The following is a 19,432-nucleotide window of genomic DNA, read 5'->3' on the forward strand; positions in this document are numbered from 1 at the left end:
TGGCTTCCCAAAGTCCTGGGATTACAGATTTGAGCCACCACACCTAGCCAGAAGTTGATACACTTTTGCTTATTGATCTTGGTATTTTGTATTTGAGATCATTTTTAATAATTTTAAAAGATGAAATCTCCCCCCCCACCCGCATTTTTTACTATCCTATTGTAGGAATAATAGTTGAGATCAACTACAAAATAGAATAATCATTATCTAAATAATGCATGAGGGTTCATTTTGCTAGAAGCATTGAAGAATAAGAATTTGCACACCTGTGAATTTCCCAACAACAAATAATCTTATTCTTTAAAAAAAAAAAAAAAAAAACATGGGATTCATAGGCTTACATATATTTCTTGCCATCTACCTGGAATTAACCATTTTGCCTCAGAACCCTGGGTCCTTTTAAGGGGAAATGATACAGCTCATGGTGTCAGGTACTGGTGAGGGAAAGGTGGTGTTTGTTTGTTTGTTTTCTTTTTTCGAGATGGCGTCTCACTGTCGCCCAAGCTTGGAGTGCAGTGGTGCAATCTTGGCTCACTGCAACCTCTGCCTCCTATGTTCAAGCAATTCTCCTGGAGCACCCTCCCAAGTAGCTGGGATTACAAGCGTGTGCCACCACACCTGCCTAAGTTTTTCTGTATTTTTAGTAGAGACAGAGTTTCACTATGTTGGCCAGACTGGTCTCAGACTCCTGACCTTAAGCGATCCACTGGCCTTGGCCTCCCAAAGTGCTGGGATTACAGGCATGAGCCACCGCATCTGGCCAATGTGGACTTTTTTTTTTTTTTTTTTTTTTGAGACGGAGTCTTGCTCTGTCACCCAGGCTGGAGTGCAGTGGCCGGATCTCAGCTCACTGCAAGCTCCGCCTCCCGGGTTTACGCCATTCTCCTGCCTCAGCCTCCCGAGTAGCTGGGACTACAGGCGCCGCCACCTCGCCCGGCTAGTTTTTTTTTGTATTTTTTAGTAGAGACGGGGTTTCACCGTGTTAGCCGGGATCGTCTCTCGATCTCCTGGCCTCGTGATCCGCCCATCTCGGCCTCCCAAAGTGCTGGGATTACAGGCTTGAGCCACCGCGCCCGGCCCAATGTGGACTTTTTGATGTGGTTATCTATTAACTTGCTACCAACCTAGGCCAGGCACAGCAATGCAATCTTTTCTTAGGAAATTTGAATTCTTTTTTTTTTTTTTGACAGAAACAAGGTCTTGCTATGTTGCCCAGGCTGACCTAGAACTCCTGGGCTCCTGCCTCAGCCTCCAAGTAGCTGGGACTACAGGTGTATACCACCATGCCTGGCTTGAGTATTGATCTTTCATTGAAATTGGTTGCTGGTTTGGAGTGAGGAGGTGAACTCCCAGAATAGGATGGCTCCCTTTGAGGCATTTTATGTGCAGGATAGTAGGTGAATGAACAAAGTCCAGCAGATGTTGAAGCAGTCGCCCTGTTGTAAGCCCTGCTATATGAACAAACACCCACATGAAACACAATGAAAATATTAGGGAGTGCCAAGTTTCTTGCTAACCTTTAATGGTGTTTTAGGCATTTTCATAGTGATCCCTGAACTCTAATGTAATGGTCTTCAAATGTCACATGACGCCTAAAAGAATTTTGGAAAACTACCAGTATAAAGGGGGATGATATATTTTTAAGTTGGCACTTGAATTTTTTTGAGTAAATGTAAATAGTTGCAAAGGATATAATTTACAGCATGCCGTAAATATTCCATTTAAAAATAAAGCTTTTGGTGCATGATCTTCTAAATACAACCAATGAAATCTAAATGCTGTAGTGATTTGATCCTACTATCATGCATTTTATGGAATGATTTGGTTCTACTATCATGCATTTTAGAACAGGATAAACAGGCTCTTATTTTTGCCACTTTTCTGACTCTGAAGAGCTCTTTTCTAATCATAAATTTTACATTGTTTTTAATCTTTGTTCTTCCCATTACTCCCTCAAGAGATTTTGTCCTAGTATTTTATTCTAATAACTTATGCTTCATTACCCTGTAACTCTTCTCTGCAACAAAAATATGTATATAAATTGAAGTTCAAACATTCTTCTCTTGTGGCCCTGAGGCTCTATTTGTTAAAAATATTTTTAGGTTGTTTACTAGTATAGAGTTCTAGTTTGCAAGATGAAAAGCAATCTAGAGAGTGGGTGCATAACAGTGTCAATGTACACTCCTGACCTGTACACTTAAAAATGGTTAAGATGGTAAATCCACAATTATAAATGAAATAAATTTTTATAGTAAAAAATTTCTAGATTGAGTTATTACAAGTATTATCAAATGGTGATTGGAACATAGTTGTGCAGTTTGATAAATAATCACTAGCCATCCAAAGTAAACATTTGAAAAATCTTTCATTTACTATTAAGTATTTATTGCTAAATGAGGTAGGCTGGCACCAATTGTTTTGCTCTTTTTGTTGTTGGGTGTCAACATTGTGAAGCTTCATTCGCACACTCAGGTGGATGGGAGTGAAGGCCCCTAAGCACAGTTCAGGTCTTTGAACTGTCAACAGGTTGTGTGACAAAAATAATAGAGTGGTCTGTCAAAATTATTTTGATAATTAGCTGACAGTTCAATTAGGACAACTTTATATTTTGTTGAAAGCAAGTAACTGGAAACTACCTGACTGGCAAGGTTTATTGCCTGGTCATTAGAGCCGTTCACTGTTTCAGTTTCTGGTAAGTATACTAAAAGGACTTTACCAAGAAGTATATGACAATGAATTACACCTGCTAATTCCTTCATTTAGAGGATGCTTGTTTGATATGATGGGGAAGTAAAAATATTTAGTACTCAATACTGATACGATTTTTAAATAAAATGCTTTTATCGTGTCACATTTCACATCTCTTTTTGTCAAAACTTTGGAGCTCATTCAACATATGAAGCATGTTTACCATATAACTGGGCTGGCAAAGTCAGCCTCATCATTAAACACAAATCAGCCTTTTCTCTCAGGAAACAGTCTGAATTTTTTTTTTCATTTCAAATTAACATGCTAAGACATATTTTGAGAAAATTATTGAAAGTACGGAGAAATTGAGATGTGTTTTAGGGTTAGTTGCTAAATAAAGTTAAGATTGAAACATTGTAGAACTAGCATTTGGCCTATGCTGTTCTAGGGAGGCCTGGCGTTCCTGAGGTGAAAGTGAGCTGTGTCCCTTTGCGGGGATACTGAAGTGAGAATTACATGTAAAAGTCAAAAACACTCTTACTAGTTGTATTAGACATGATTAAATTATCCTATGTGTTTAGTTTATAGTGATAAAAACAAATTGCTTTGGAAGTTGGTATATGTATTAGTCCATTGTCACATTGCTGTAAAGAAATACTGGAGACTGGGTAGTTTATAAAGACAACAGGTTTAATTGGCTCGTGGTTCCACAGGCTGTACGGGAAGCATGGCAGCGTCTGGGTAGTTTATAAAGACAACAGGTTTAATTGGCTCGTGGTTCCACAGGCTGTACGGGAAGCATGGCAGCGTCTGCTTCTGAGGAGGCCTCAGGAAACGTTAAATCATAGCAGAAGGGGAAGGAGTCTTACATGGCAGGACAGGACCAAAAGAGAGTGGGGAGGTGCCCTACACTTTTAAATGAACAGATCTCACGAGACCTCACTCATTATCATCACAAGAATAGCACTGAGGGGATGGTGCTAAACCATTCATGAGAACTCTGCGCCCATGATCCAACAATCACCTCCTACCGGGCCCCTCCTCCAACACTGGGGATTTCAACTTGACATGAGATTTGGATGGGGACACAGATCCAAAGCATATCATTCTGCCCCTGGCCACTCCCAAATCCCATGTGCTTCTCACATTTCAACATACATTCATGCCTTCCCCACAGTCCCCCAGAGTCTTAACTCATTCCAGCATTATCTCAAAAGTTCAGAGTTTCATCTGAGACAAGGCTAGTCCCTTCCACCTATAAGCCTGTAAAATAAAAAACAAGTTAGTTACTTCCAAGATATGATGGGGGCACGGGCCTTGGGTAAATGCTTCTGTCCCAAAATGGAGAAATTAGCCAAAAGGCAGGGGCTACAGGCCCCATGCAAGTCCAAAACCCAGTAGGGCAGTCATTAAATCTTAAAGCTCCAAAATAATTTCCTTTGATTCCATGCCCCACATCCAGGGCACACTGGTTTGTGGGATGGGCTCCCAAGGCCTTGGGCAGCTCTGCCCCTGTAGCTCTGCAGGGTTCAGCCCCCTTGGCTGCACTCAAGGTCTGGTGTTGAGGGCCTGTGGCTTTTTCAGGCACATGGTACAAACTGTCAGTGGATCTACCATTCTGGGGTTGGGAGGATGTGGTCCTCTTCTCACAGTTCCACTGCACAGTGCCCCAGTGGGGACTCTGTAGCAGGGCTCCAACCCCACATTTCCTCTTTGCACTGCCCTAGTAGAGGTTCTCCATGAGGGCCCTGCCCCTGCAGCAGACTTCTGCCTGGGCATGCAGGTGTTTCCATACATTCTCTGAAATATAGGCGGAGGCTTCTAAGCCTCAAATCTTGCATTTTGTACACCCACAGGCTTAACACCATGTGGAAGCTGCCAAGGTTTATGGCTTGTGCCCCCTGAAGCAGTGTCCCTCTGTACCTGGGCCCCTTTGAGCCACAGGCCAGGATGCAGGGAGCAATGTCCCAAGGCTGTGCAGGGTAGTGGGGCCCTGGGTCAGCCCAAGAAAGCCATTCAGCCCTCCTAGGCCTCTGGGCCTGTTTTGGGAGGGGCTGCCATCGTGGTCTCTGAAATGCCTTTGAGGTTATCTCCCCATAGTTTTAGCTATCAGCATTTGCCTTCCTTTTAGTTACGGAAATTTCTGCAGCCTGCTTGAATTCCTGCCCTGAAAATGGACTTTTCTTTTCTGCCACATGGCCAGAATGCAAGTTTTCTCAACTTTTATGCTCTGCTTCCCTTTTAAACACAAATTCCAGCTTTAGGTTATTCCTTGGCTCACACATATGAGCATAGGTTGTTAGAAACAGCCAGGCCACATCTTGAATGCTTTCCCATTTAGAATTTCTTACACCAGATACACACTCTCAACTTCAGAGTTCCACAGATCCCTTAGAGCAGGGGCACAAAATGCAGCCAGGATCTTTGCTGAAGCATAGCAAAAATGACTGTATTAGTATTAGTCCGTGTTCTCTTAAAGGGACAGAACAAATAGGAGATATATATATAAAAATACATTTTTATGTAAAATATTATATTTTATATAACCATATAAAACTATATTAAATATATAAATTACATTAAATATATAAAAATTGTATAGAATTTATATTTTATATAAGATATGTATTTTTTATTTGTATAAACATATATATAAACTCATATATAGGAGAGTATATATATATATAGAGAGAGAGAGAGAGAGGAGAGTTTATGATAAAGTATTAACTTTCTTGATCACAAGGTCCAACAATGGGCCGTCTGCAAGCTGAGGAGCAAAGAGCCAGTCCAAGTCCCACAACTAAGGAACTTGGAGTGTGATGTTGTAGGGCAGGAAGCATCCAGCGCGGGAGAAAGATGTAGGCTGGGAGGCGAGGCCCATCTCTCCTTTTCAGGTTTTCCTTCCTGTTTTTTTTTTTTTTTTTTTGAGACAGAGTCTCACTCTGTTGCCCAGGCTGGAGTGCAGTGGCACCATCTCAGCTCACTGCAGCCTGCACCTCCTGGGTTCACTCCATTCTCCTGCCTCAGCCTCCCAAGCAGCTGGGACTATAGGTGCCCACCACCACACCTGGTTAATTTTTTTGGATTTTTAGTAGAGACGGGGTCTCACAGTGTTAGCCAGGATGGTCTCGATCTCCTGACCTCATGATCCGCCCGCTTCGACCTCCCAAAGTGCTGGGATTACAGGTGTGAGCCACCACGCCTGGCCCTTTCTTCCTGCTTTATATTCGCTGGAAGCTGATTGGATTGTGTCCACCAGATTAAGGATGGATCTGCCTTCCCCAGCCCAGTGGCTCAAATGTTAATCTCTTTTGGCAGTACCCACAAAGGCACACCCAGGATTAATACTTTCTATCCCTCAATCCAATCAAGTTGACACTCAGTATTAACCATCACAGTGACCTTTACTCTAGTTCCCGGTAAGTTCCTCATTTCCATCTGAGACCTCCTCAGCCTGGACTTCATTGTCCATATCACTATCAGCATTTTGGTCACAACCATTCCACAATCTCTAGGGAGTTCCAGATTTTCCCTCATCTTCCCGTCTTCTTCTGAGCCCTCCACACCCAATTCCAAAGTTGCTTCCACGTATTCAGGTATCTTTATAGCAATGCCCGACTCCTTGCTACCAATTTTCTGTATTAGTCCTTCTTGCATTGCTATAAAAACATGCTTGAGACTGGATAATTTATACAGAAAAGAGACTTAATTGACTCATGGTTCCACAGGCTGCACAGGAAGCATAGTGGGAAGCTGCTCCTGGGAAGGCCTCAGGGAGCTTTTACTCACGGCAGAAGGCGAGATGGGGGTAGGCTTCCGACATGGCAGGAGCAGGACTAAAAGAGGGGGAAGGTGCTGCACACTTTTAAAACAACCACATCTCGTGATCACTCACTCACTCACCATCAAGAGAACGGCACAGGGAGATGGTGCTTAACCGTTCGTAAGAGCTCCATCCTCATGATCCAGTCACCTCCCACCAGGCCCCTCCTCCAACACTGGGGATTACAATTCAACATGAGATCTGGGTGGGGACACAGATGCAAACCATGTGAGTATATATGAGCTCTATGAGATGGCAAAGACAAGGATTGATGTTTGTGAAATAAATGCTTTGTGATTTTATTGGAAACTGGATCTCACAGATGCTGCATAAAACTTATGTTGTAGGCTTTACCTGTGTGTGTTAAAGTTTTGGAGCCCCTGTGTGTGAAAGAATCTGCATTGCCTACGTGCTGTGCCAGCGGCATCCTTGGGTGAACACTGAGCAGAAATGTAACGTGTCCCTTTGAATAATGGGGAGGGATTTCAAGGGTTTGCTCTGCTCTGCACTTCTGACACTAGCAGGAGATAGAGGAGAGCCCTTTCCTCGGCCCCTTCCAGAGTGCAGCTGTGTTCAGAGCATGTACCTGTCCAGACACCGAGTTCTGGGGTCACACTTCTTCCCTTACTGAGTACATAGATAGTAGATTAGAGGGGTTTTGAGTAGTCATTGGAAGTGGCTTCTCCTGAACCATTATTATTGTTATTATTTTTGAGACCAAGTCTCACTCTTTTGCCCAGGCTGAAGTGCGGTGGCGTGATCTTGGCTCACTGCAACCTCCGTCTCCCAGGTTCAAGTGATTCTCCTGCCTCGGACTCCTGAGATGCTGGGATTACAGGTGTGTGCCGCCACACCTGGCTCATTTTTTTGTATTTTTAGTAGAGATGGGTTTTCACCATGTTGGCCAGGCTGGTCATGGACTCCTGACCTCAAGTAATCCGCCCTACTTGGCCTCCCAAACTGCTGGGATTACAGGCGTGAGCCACCGTGCCTGCCCCGAGCCAGTATTTTGAACTATCCCATTGTGGTGAGCCCTGGGGATTTTTGTTTTTTTAATTGCCGAGGGCAGTGCACGATGGGTGAGAGGTTTGTTTTGCCTTTGGTAACCTGGGGAAAGTGCTTTTTGAAAGGGAGGTAGAAAAGGAGATTTGTTCTTGAGCAGTTCAGTTTCACAAAGAATCTGTGGAGGTTAAGGTCTAGTGGCTGATTCTCATACAACCAGTGGTTCTCTGTGTATGGTCCCCAGATCAATAGCATCAGCTCTTCCAGGAACTTGTTAAAAATGCAGATTCTTGGGCTGTACCTGAGCACAGTCAAATCCAGAATTCTGGGGGGCCTCCAGGTGATCCTGGTGCAAGCACATATGAGTTTAGATGATTTTCCCTGACTCATTCATACAGTGTCTAGATGATATAATGACTAGTTTTCCATAAACATTAGACACTTTATTTTTGTATATTTTGGAACCAATGTAATTAGTTTTCAGCTGTATTGAAGAACACAGAATATGTACCACCTGATGAATAAAGGTTCCTAATTGCAAGTGAGGAATGACAGGAGCCAGAACCCTTGGGCATGACCCTAACCTCATGTCCCCCTGGGGGTCCTCTCTTGGAGGGTGTCCTGGAGCTCTGTGGGCAGCTCATGGGCTTCTGGGCCAGGGTTAGGGTCTGCTGGAAAAGAGGTTAGTCCCTAGACATTCCCAAACCTGGACCACCTAATAACAGCTCGGAGGGGGGTGTACATGCCGCCTTTGGGAAAGGGACCAGACCATCATCCTGTCTCCCTTGGACTTGTCTGATTTTAACCAGGTTCCTTTATTCTTGCAATTTTACATCTACTTCTGATCCTTTTGAAATGTAAACATTTTGTCTTACTAAAATAGAAATCTCATGAAGACACTTCCTAGCTTAAAATTAAGACCCGTACGGTCTTAATGGTCTTTTGCCTTTGGAAAAAGTTCCGAGGTTTCATTCGGCCTTGCATCCTCTCCCGCCTCTGAGTTTCCTAAGGCCTGCCCGGAGCTGTGCAGATGCCGCCTCAGCAACCTCAGATGAGGCAAGGGACCTTGCTGAGGAAGATTCTCCTTTCATGCCACCCAAAAAATTTACATTAATTTTGACGTTGCTTTTTCCTACAACATGAGCTACACAGCCTGTCCTATCCTGTCCTCAGGATAGTCATCTGTGTTCATGACTGAGCTGCCCCTCGGTCAGTGTGGACGAGAGGGCCATCCTGGGTCAGTGTGGATGAGAGAGCTGCTGCCTGAGTCATTACTGCTTTTAATTTTTTAGGGTCCCTCTTCCTGTGTTATAATTTCTTATTTAGTCACTGCGAGCTCTGTGAGAACTGAGCTGTTTGTCACTATCTCCCCAGGACCTTGTGGAGAATTAATAAATGCTTGTCCTTTTTTTTTTTAATACAACATTTTAAATTCATCGGCTTCTGCAGAAAACGGTATGAGATATCTCAGAACTGAAAATGGAGTTACCATTGGATCCCGCAGTCTTACTATGCGTTTCTACCCAAAGGAAAGGAAATCGTATTAAAAGAATACCTGCATTTGTATCTTCATTCCAGCACGATTCATAATAGCAAAGGTGAAATCACTTAAGTGTCTATCAGTGGATGATTGATTAAAGAAAATGTGGAATATAAATGCTTGTTTGTTAAGTACACTAACCACACCCTGTTTCTGGATATTTCTCTGGTGTTTATTAATGCCCCCCCCCCCCGCCCCAACCCCTGTCTCTTGCATTGCAGTTTGGGGCGGAATTCCGAAGGTTCTCTCTGGACCGTCATAAGCCTGGGAAGTTTGAAGATTTCTACAAGCTGGTTGTGCACACCCACCATATCTCCAACAGTGATGTAACTATTGGCTACGCAGATGTGCACGGAGACCTGCTGCCCATCAACAATGACGACAACTTCTGCAAGGCGGTTTCCAGCGCAAACCCCCTGCTCAGGGTCTTCATCCAGAAACGAGGTACTGAAGTGGTTGAGTGGCTGCCTGGTCTTGTTGAACAATCATTTTTAAAATATAGTTTTCGGCCGGGCGCGGTGGCTCAAGCCTGTAATCCCAGCACTTTGGGAGGCCGAGACGGGTGGATCACGAGGTCGGGAGTTAGAGACCATCCTGGCTAACACGGTGAAACCCCGTCTCTACTAAAAAATACAAAAAACTAGCCGGGCGAGGTGGCTGAGGCCGGAGAATGGCGTAAAAACCCGGGAGGCAGAGCTTGCAGTGAGCTGAGATCCGGCCACTGCACTCCAGCCTGGGCGACACAGCGAGACTCCGTCTCAAAAAAAAAAAAAAAAAAAAAAAAATATAGTTTTCAATTTTTTCTGTCATTACATTTGGTTCTGTTTTCTAACCTGTAGTAGGAGATTAAAGAAATTAAAATGTGTTTGATCAACATGAATTTAATATACTTAAAATACTCACATTGTGTTTTCTACCTTAAATGGTATTGACTTCTGACTTTTAAATACTGAAGAAAGAATAATATTGATACTTCCAGTCGTTTAACTAGAAGTGAAATAACTCAATGATAAGGAGGCTTGAGTCAGTGGCCTCAGAATGAAACTTGGGGTTACTGGCGCGTGCTTTCCATCATCTCGTTGGGAGTAGGGAATATGTTAGCTTTAGATGATAACTGGTTAACTTTTAGCTCTGAGGCCCAGTTTCGCCATAACTAATAATATCATTTTATGTTAAAATAAATTACTAACATAGGTTAATGGCTGAAAGGGAAGGGGGGTGCCCTGCTGCTGACGTACTGTGGGACCTCATACTGCTCACATCTCTGAACTGCATTTAGATTTTTTTTCCATCTCCAAACTTCGGAGACCCTTGTTGTTTCAAGATAATATGCTGAAAGAAAGAAGGACCTGCAGGTGAGGCTTGATATTGGGAAAATGGCATTTTTATAACTGACTGCCTCTCCTTCTTTGGGCGGCCCCGCAGTGCACGTGGTGAACACTGACCACCTCAAGGAGCCAAGCAGCCAGTGGTGACACTTGCAAAGTGAAGTTGCCGTGTACCCTGTCTGCCCTCGTGGATCTGCTGCCAGAGTCTCTGGGACAGCTAGGAGAGGTTTCCCAGAGGAAAGCCTGAGCTGAGACTACAGGAAGCAGCAGCAGGGTGCTGGGCGGGAGGCAGGCTGGGCGAGTTCTCAGACGAGGCCCTCCGCCTCCTTCACCCCAGTGTCCTGCTTTGCAAAACGAGGGTACTCACCTAGTAGCCCCCATCCAGTTTCTGTAAGGGTGGTTCTGAGCAGCGTGCCGCCAGCTCCTCACCCCTGCTCTGTAAATACTAGCGATGGCTGTTATTCCCATCTGTGGTGATGAAGGGAACGGCAGGAGACTCATTGACCTCACTTCAGACAGATTCTCTGGCACAAGATCAGAACACTCTGCATCTGCAGTTCTCGCTGGGCCTGGGTATCCTGCTGATGGTGCTGAGAAGTCAACACAGCTGTCACTTCCTCACAGTGGCCTGGGGGACGGGCTGAGCTTCAGCTTCCGCATCAGTCCCTCGGGGTTGCTGGGGGACAAGGACCCTCACTGTCTCTGCAGGGTTCTGCACAGCCTCCAGCACGCCACACCTCGGTCCTCTGTACGCTGCCCTCTGCAGTAGCCACCTGCTGCTTTGCTGGTCCTGGAATGGAGGCCTGTGCGCCCTGCCCCCTGACCTGGAACTCTCCACTCCTTCACATTGCCGGGGTATCTGTATCTGTTCACAGGCTGCCTTCTCAGGAAGGCCTGGTCTCAGCTGCTTGATCTGATGAGCCCGTGTTCCCCTCTGCACGTCGTCCTCTGTCCTCTTACTCAGCTTCCTCTGTGCTCTGTCCCTTGCTCACAGAGCTGGTTTGCCGTCCGTCTCCACCCGACCGGGAGCGTTGCGGGGCGTGTGTTCCTGGCTGTACCCCTGCCATCCGAGGTCACAGCATTTGCTCACATGGTGTGGGTTGAGCAATGGTGTGAAGAAGGTGTGGTGTAAACTGCAGATGTGCGGACGGGCTTTGTTGCCCGTTGTGCAAGAAACAAGTCTTTTGGCCCTGTTGACTGTGGAGCTGGGGTGAAGGCCGGCAGAAGGCACCGCGACCTTTGGCAGTTGGCCCCAGGAGTCTTGGCACCCTCTACTCGGGATGCACCAAAGCTGAGGTGGGACCAGAAAGTGGGCTTGTGTGCTGCCAGTGGGGATGTACTAACCTCCAGCAGCGGCTTGGACAGCTCCGCCTCTTTCCAGCTTGCTGGCTGGGCCTGTTTTCAGTCTCCGTCATTTCTTTTTCCTTCTTCCTCTGCCCTCTGAGTAGTAGCCCAGTTTAACTAGCTGGCTTAGGATTTCTATGTCTCGTGGTTGTAGCGTGAGCATGTCGCCAGCAGCCCCTGCCTTTCTCTGTCATGTTACAGCGTGGAGCTAGGGAGACCCGAACTCAGACCCCACCTTCTCCCTGGCTTTGTGACACAGACATGCGCCTTGTCCTGCAGAGCTCTAATGTCCTCACCTGCAGCACAGGTGGCAGTGCCTGCCTCTGGGGTTGTTGTCAGGGCTTAATAGCGAAATCTGCTGATGACAAGCCCTTGGCTGGTCCTGCGTACACATCACTGGCCCCTTGGTCCTGTCCTTGGGAAAATGAGAGCTGCCTCTCACTGTCCTCAGTGGATTTGACTGTAAAGATGACGACATTCCAGGTGGCGATTAGGGGCAGTTGTATCCTGGGCACAGTCAGGCACCCTCCCTGCATAGGAATCTGTGCGGATGTTTAGTAATCTGTGTGTCTGGGGCAGAGCTGAGGCCCCCTGAGAGGCAACACTCAATCCCACAGCCTTTTTACTGCAGCAGGGGTGTTGCGGGGTCAGTCACGGTCATGCTATTTTCATGATTCTACTGCAGCCATACCCACTCTGTCATTTACTTAATAACTTTCTGTACACGGACATATTTTATTTAAATATATTTTAAGAGAGAATTTACGATCACAGAGGAAAAGTCAGCATTCTCCTAATACATGTCGAAATAGACCCCAATTATGCTTAAAAAAATTAATCTGTTTCTCAGCTGAGCGCAGTGGCTCACGCCTGTGATCCCAGCACTTTGGGAGGCCAAGGCAGGTGGATCACTTGAGGTCAGGAGTTCGAGACAAGCCTGGCCAGCATGGTGAAACCCTATCTCTACTAAAAAATATAACAATTAGCCAGATGTAGTGGCACGTGCCTGTAGTCCCAGCTGCTCGCTGGATTGAGGCAGGAGAATTGCTTGAACCCAGGAGGCGGAGGTTGCAGTGAGCCAAGATCGCACCACTGCCCTCCAGCCTAGGTGACAGAGCGAAACTCCGTCTCAGAAAAAAAGAAAAATTAATCTGTTGCTTAAAATAATCTCTTCCTCCAAACCATACAAAGGCACAGTGATAAACTACAGAATAGCATTCCTTTGTGAATGTAGATGTAAAAACCCTTCAGCAAAATACTAGCACATGGAAAAATGCACCCACACAAAAAGTACACAAATGTTCATAGCAACATTGTTCACAATATCCATAAGGCGGGAACAACCCACGCGTCCATCAGCTGATGAATGGATAAAGTGCGTGCATGCGTGTGTGTGTCTAGTCAACGAAGTGTGTGCGTGCGCGTGTGTGTCTAGTCAACGAAGTGTGTGCATGCGCATGTGTGTCTAGTCAATGAAGTGTGTGCGTGCGCGTGTGTCTAGTCAACAAAGTGTGCATGCGCGTGTGTGTCTAGTCAACAAAGTGTGCATGCGCGTGTGTGTCTAGTCAACAAAGTGTGCATGTGCGTGTGTGTCTAGTCAACAAAGTGTGTGCGTGCGCGTGTCTAGTCAACTGCACGCGCACGTGTCTAGTCAAGTGTGTTCATGCGCGTTTGCCTAGTCAACAGTGCGTGCATGTGCGTGTGTGTCTAGTAAAAAAAGTGCGTGCATGTGCGTGTGTCTAGTCAAAGTGTGCACACGTGTGTCTAGTCAACAGTGCGTGCATGTGCGTGTGTCTAGTCAACAAAGTGTGTGCATGCGTGTGTCTAGTCATGCAGTGGAATATTATTGAGCCGTAAAAAAATGATGCACTGACACATGCTACAGATGGATGAACCTCAGAAACCTTATGTTTAAAAGTGAGAGAAGCCAGACATAGAAGTTCCTATATTGTATGATGACTTTTGGAGTTGATTCTCATTATTCAAGGATTGTGTATTGATGAGAATGTTGTGACCAGAGGCTCACAGGAACCTAGGCCTGTATTCCCCCGGAAGCAATGGTTCCATGCTCAGTAATTCAGTGACCGTGTCAATTTTAGAGAACAAACTACCACACGTGACGAGAATCCTCTGTAATGTGAAAAGTCCAGAATGGGCAAATCCATGACTCATGGTTGCCAGGGGCTGAGAGGTAGGGAGAATTGGGAGGGAGGGGGTTTCTTTCTGGGGTGATAGAAATGTTCTAGAACTAGAGATTTGTGTAAATACCAACAACCATTGAATTCTACACTTTAAATGGGTGAAGTTTATGTGAATTATATTGGAATAAAGCTGTTAAAAATAGAAGGGACTGTCCACCTTACCAGGGCTGATGAGCAGGCCCCTGGATCTGAGCCATGGCCCTGGATGAGGTTTTAGGGGTTTATCTCCAGCCTTTATTTCCAAAATTCAGCCATCCTCCATATGTGAATACTTTGACTTTTTAATAAACATATTTGTTCAAAACTTTTTTAAAAAATCCTCTCTTTCCCTGGCAATAGGAAACTTCCTATGCTTCTCTGAGAGGGCTCCAAGCCTGATGAATGCCCCAGGTGGGCACAGGAGTGTGGCATCCTCAGCTGCCTCCCTGTCCTCACTGGGAATGCACACAGCACAGCCCAGTGGGATTAGCTGGGCCTGTCACTTTGTTACCAACAGAAATGACAGATATTTTCATATCCTATGGTAGCTGCATTCTGATATCCTAAATATCATTTATAGTAATCATTATTTAAAAACAATGGTCCATATTGTTCTTTAATGCATGAATAAGAAAAGTAATGTGCCACACATTTGCTTTACTTTTCTGATAATTGTCTTCAAAATAATTTCCTCTATAATCCCCTGTGCTTTATTCTATGCCTTTAAGAACGTTATTTTGAGAAAGGGGTTCCCAAGCATCATCAGATTGCGAAAGGGCTCTTGGCTTATCCCAGGTTCAGAGCCCCGCGTGCAGAGAGGCCGCATTTGGGGCTCAGACAACAGGCCGGAATGACTTCGCTTTCCTTCTCCTCGGATGATCAGATGTTCTCTCGATGACTACATGGCATTTGGGGGCAAAAGGACCCAGCCTTAGGCCTTCAGTGCCTTTCTTCTTTATTTGCTATGCTTCTGCTGCATCTGGCCAGGGACTGTGAAAAGCCAGGGGCTTTTCCTTTGGACAAATAACAGCTGTCTTTGCCCTTCTCTGTATCGCTGTGCGCATTTAAGTAAGAACAACAGCAGTTACCAGAATGGATTGGCCACGATGAGAGGGTCTGGACTTGAGTCTGCCTATTTAGGTTGCAAACACAGTGTGTTAAGTGTTAAGGACGCACTTCTCTGTTTCCCTGCTCCCCAGGGGTGCAGGAATGTTTTGGGAAGCTGGCCCTTGCCAGAGAATGCACAACCAAGTTGATACTTGGAGCGTCTCTTTCTATTTTTAGCAGGATAAACAGGAAGTGCAAACAGTAACTTTTCCCTGCTTATCCATCAAATAAACTCTGCAAATGCTAGCATAGGCTGTAGTGTGGTTACTTACCTCCAGGCACAGCCCAGGACTTGGTAGGGTGTGTCAGTAGTCCTCCTCCGGAATGTGAAGACTTAATTACACTGAAAGATGGTCAGCACAGAGCACTCTGGACTCCTTACTTTTTTTTTTTTTTTTTTTTTTTTTTTTTTTTTTTGAGACGGAGTCATGCTCTGTCGCCCAGGCTGGAGTGCAGTGGCCGGATCTCAGCTCACTGCAAGCTCCGCCTCCCGGGTACACGCCATTCTCCTGCCTCAGCCTCCCAAGTAGCTGGGACTACAGGCACCCGCCACTTCGCCCGGCTAGTTTTTTTTTGTATTTTTTAGTAGAGACAGGGTTTCACCGTGTTAGCCAGGATGGTCTCGATCTCCTGACCTCATGATCCGCCCGTCTCGGCCTCCCAAAGTGCTGGGATTACAGGCTTGAGCCACCGCGCCCGGCCTGGACTCCTTACTTTTAAAGCTAACATCAGTGTTGCACATTTGCATATACTTGTTAACTGTTCTTGGCATTCTGGGCATTCTTTTGGGTTCCTAGAATGAGGAGAACGCAGTTGTAAACTGTTTGATTTATCAAAAGTTGCACGACGGGGTGTATTTTGCTATGATCGCACTTAAGTGAGTTACTAGAAAAAGCAAGGGGTGTTCTTCAAAGTAAAACATGGAATGATTAAGAATCTCGTTATGGACACTGGCAGAATTTTCAAGTATCAAGCATAGAAATCCTGCTTATAATTGTTTATCTTGGATTCTTAGGTAACTAGCTAGAGGTCTGTTTGGTTTTTAAATTGAGGGTTCACTGCTCATCAGGAAGCCCTCAGTTAAGCCGCCAGAATTCAATTTCTGCATTCCACGCCCCATTGTCGTCTCTTTCCTCAGACGCCGCCTAGGGGCTTAGGCTGTGCCTTGGGGGCAGGGAAAGGGTGTGTTTTTGCTGAATTAGCCTCACTGTGTCCCTGTGCTTATGGGAACACACAGAATGTGGGCTTTGCCCTCTGGGGTAGGAGGTTTTCCGTAAGACACGTTTGCTGCTTTATTTGCCACAGATTCCTGTAAGTTTGTGTGTTTGGAGGATTTTCTTTTTTTTTTTTTAATGAAAGAAAAAAGTCTCCCACTCCACCGTGGGAACGTGGAGAAGATGAAATTCCTGCAGCTGCGTTCACGCTGGAGTAGGAGTGTGTTGAGGGAGGAGAAAATGTGCTGATGTAGCTCATCAAAAAGAAACAGAGCCAGAGGCCCCCCCTCCAGAAGAATCCAGGGTTGTCCTCCAGGGCGCCCACGTGAAGCCAGCTCTGCAGGCGCGGTTGGGAGCAGCCACGGCCGCCCGGCTGTCTGCCTTGAGCCAATGGGAACGGAGAGGGAAACAGATGACTAACTCATATTCTCCAGTAGTCCCAGCAAAACACCTTGTATGTAAACGGTGAGAGTTTATACTGATTGAATTGGAGTCTGTGATTTTCCTACTTTTCTTAACATTTAAACCCATAATGTATTTATAATTTGGATTATCTTTAAAGACCTAACGTATCATACCTGTCATTAAATTCTTCATAAAACTTTGTTGTTTTTAAAAAAGCTCTTCTGTTTAAAACATATTTGTAAAGCAAGATTCAGATGACATAGAGGCAATCCCACCGCCCTGAGGCAATGACTTTTGCATTTTGGCAAAATCATTCCAGGCCTCTCGCTATAGATGCGGTTAGTTGGACATAGTTTTACATAAACAGGGTCATGATATACATGGCATAGCAATTATTTTAACCTACCACCATATTTTTTGTCTTTTTGTAGATGTGTATGTAGACATACATCAATGATGGACATATCAGTTACATGACTCTAACAAAGTATAACCAAGTCCTTATTGTTATTTAAATTGTTACAATTTTATTATAAACTGTTGTATATTTTAAAATACTTGTCAGGTTCTGTTTTTAAGGAAAACTAGTAGAAATGTTCTTGCTGGGTTAAAAGGTATGAGTATTTGAACTAAAATATATATATTGCCAGGGGACCACTCTTTTGTAGGGCTCTAGAGTAACATTTGAATTGGTTGTTACTTTAAAAAAAAAATTACTTTTTTTTTTTTTCCTTGAGACAGAGTCTTGCTCTATCGCCCAGCCTGGAGCGTACTGGTGCCATCTCGGCTCACTGACATGGGTGCCTCCCAGGTTCAAGCGATTCTCCTGCCTCAGACTCCTGAGTAGCTGGGATTACAGGCACGCTCCACCACGCCTGGCTGATTTTGTTGTATTTTTAGTAGAGACGGGGTTTCACCATTTTGGCCAGGCTGGAACTCCTGACCTCTGGTGATCCGTCCACCTTGGCCTCCCAAAGTGCTGAGATTACAGGTGTGAGCCATTGCACCTGGCCAGAAAAAATATATATATGTGTATATAAATATCTTTGAAGACTCTTACTGTGTGGAACAGGAACTCCTGATCTTTGAATTGCTCCTCTGGAGTGCTGCAGTGAAGGCGGCGGAGGTCTGGCCTGAGGTGCGGGGGGAGGTCTGGCCTGAGATGCTGGGGGGAGGCTGCTTTCCTGCCAGAATAGCACTGAGGGGGCCAGATGGATGGCTGCCCGTCCTGGGAACGGGGATCCCCACTTCTCCAAGCACCTGGCACTTTGTATTCATGGACGCTCCTCTCAGCCTGGCCTTGGTGGACGAGGAGCTATAGGTCTGCTGAGTTCAAGTTTAGCAAAAAGGATGCTGCCTGTCAGCAGATTGTACCTGTCACTTGGCCAGAGCGTTGTGTGGTAAAAATGGCCAAGTCATGGCTTCTGTCATGTCAGAGTGGCTTGTGTGATGATTAACACATTTGTGTGGGTCCAGTTTGATGGAAATGAGGCCATACGTGGAGGCACAGGTTGGGGCTTTCTTTTCATACTAGGCCAGTGATCATCTCGAGCCCAAGTGATTCGTGGTCCAGGGTGAGACTCTGGCTGGCAGAGCTGGTTTCCTGCCCCCTCCTCCTCCTGCCGTTTTATTCCCCAGCCACACAGCGAGACCCAACAGCGGCGCTGCTGTTCTCTAGCAGTCGGCCAGGAGGGTCACCTCTAGTCACATCTCTGCTGCAGCACAGCCAGCCCCTCGGAGGGGCTCACTTGAGCCCCTGGTCTCCTCAGGCTGACACCTCACACATGGGTTTCTCTGTTCCCATGGGTATCATTACCCCCCAGTTATGTCCATCTCTCTTCTAGTTAACATCTCTTATTTCCTAAAATTCACCTCTGTTACCGTTTTCACTTCAGGAACCCTTAGAAATAATTTCCCACGTGGCCTAGGTCCTCCTGCACCAGTATTTTGGAGCCAGGATTATGAAGTACGCAAAGTCCAGAGCTCACCCCTACCCCACAGAACTAAGATCTCAGGGGTGAATGTCCATGGCTCATGCACATTGATGTTTATGAACATTTAGAATGTTCTCAGAAACGTTATGTTTTACTACTAACCAAGAATTTTTAAAATTATCATGTGACTCTCACAATAAACCAAGTTGTGTAAGTTTTCTCCTCATGATGACACTGAGACTTCAAGAAAGGTCAAACATTGTGAATATAGTTCTCAGCTAAAGTTTGAAATTTAGTTCACTTATCCATGAGCTCGGGCCCATTTGGCACCTTTATTTATGTGGAGGATGCAGAGGTGGTGACAGGCACGCATCTCACACTAGTGCATTCGCATTTCGCTTGCTAGTGCTCAGAACCGAGGGTTGATTCAGTGGCACTGTCACGTTAAGGCCATGTTGCTTTCCTGTGGCCGGGAGAATCCCTATTCAGTAGTGCCTTAATGAAAAGTAGCTCTTGTAGAAATGATATTCCTATATTAGTTTGGAGTCCAGAGACATAAAAATTTCCACTGTGAACTTTTTTCTTTTCCAGAAACGTAAGCAAGATTTGGATTTCCTCTTGCACAGCAGTTTCTTTTCCTGTTTTTGCGCCGTATCTCGTACTTTCCATCCCCTCCTGTTGGAAAATGATTCAGCCTGTAGGTCACCATGTGCAGCACATCCCACCTGTACTCGGGCTCCCAGAAATCCCGACTGTTTTTGTAGCACTTGACCCACACAGGCAGAGTTGGGGGTGAGAGGTGCTGTTGGAGTTGGAGCCGTTTACTCCTCATGGTGGTTTGTGGGGCAGGGATGCTGAGCGTTCCCG

The 19,432-nt window shown here is 45.5% G+C and overlaps 1 protein-coding gene across 1 annotated transcript in view; it reads left to right on the plus strand.

Annotated features, from left to right (window-relative positions):
- Positions 1–19,432, plus strand: part of LOC105489258 (par-6 family cell polarity regulator gamma) — a 90,008-nt gene that overhangs the window by 32,860 nt on the left and 37,716 nt on the right. The window contains exon 2 of the mRNA XM_011753967.2: positions 9,275–9,497. Coding sequence (XP_011752269.1) covers positions 9,275–9,497 — 223 coding nt within the window. The remainder of the gene's footprint in view (positions 1–9,274; positions 9,498–19,432) is intronic.

The sequence above is a fragment of the Macaca nemestrina genome, chromosome 19 (assembly GCF_043159975.1).
Source record: "Macaca nemestrina isolate mMacNem1 chromosome 19, mMacNem.hap1, whole genome shotgun sequence".
Taxonomy (NCBI): Eukaryota; Metazoa; Chordata; class Mammalia; order Primates; family Cercopithecidae; genus Macaca; species Macaca nemestrina.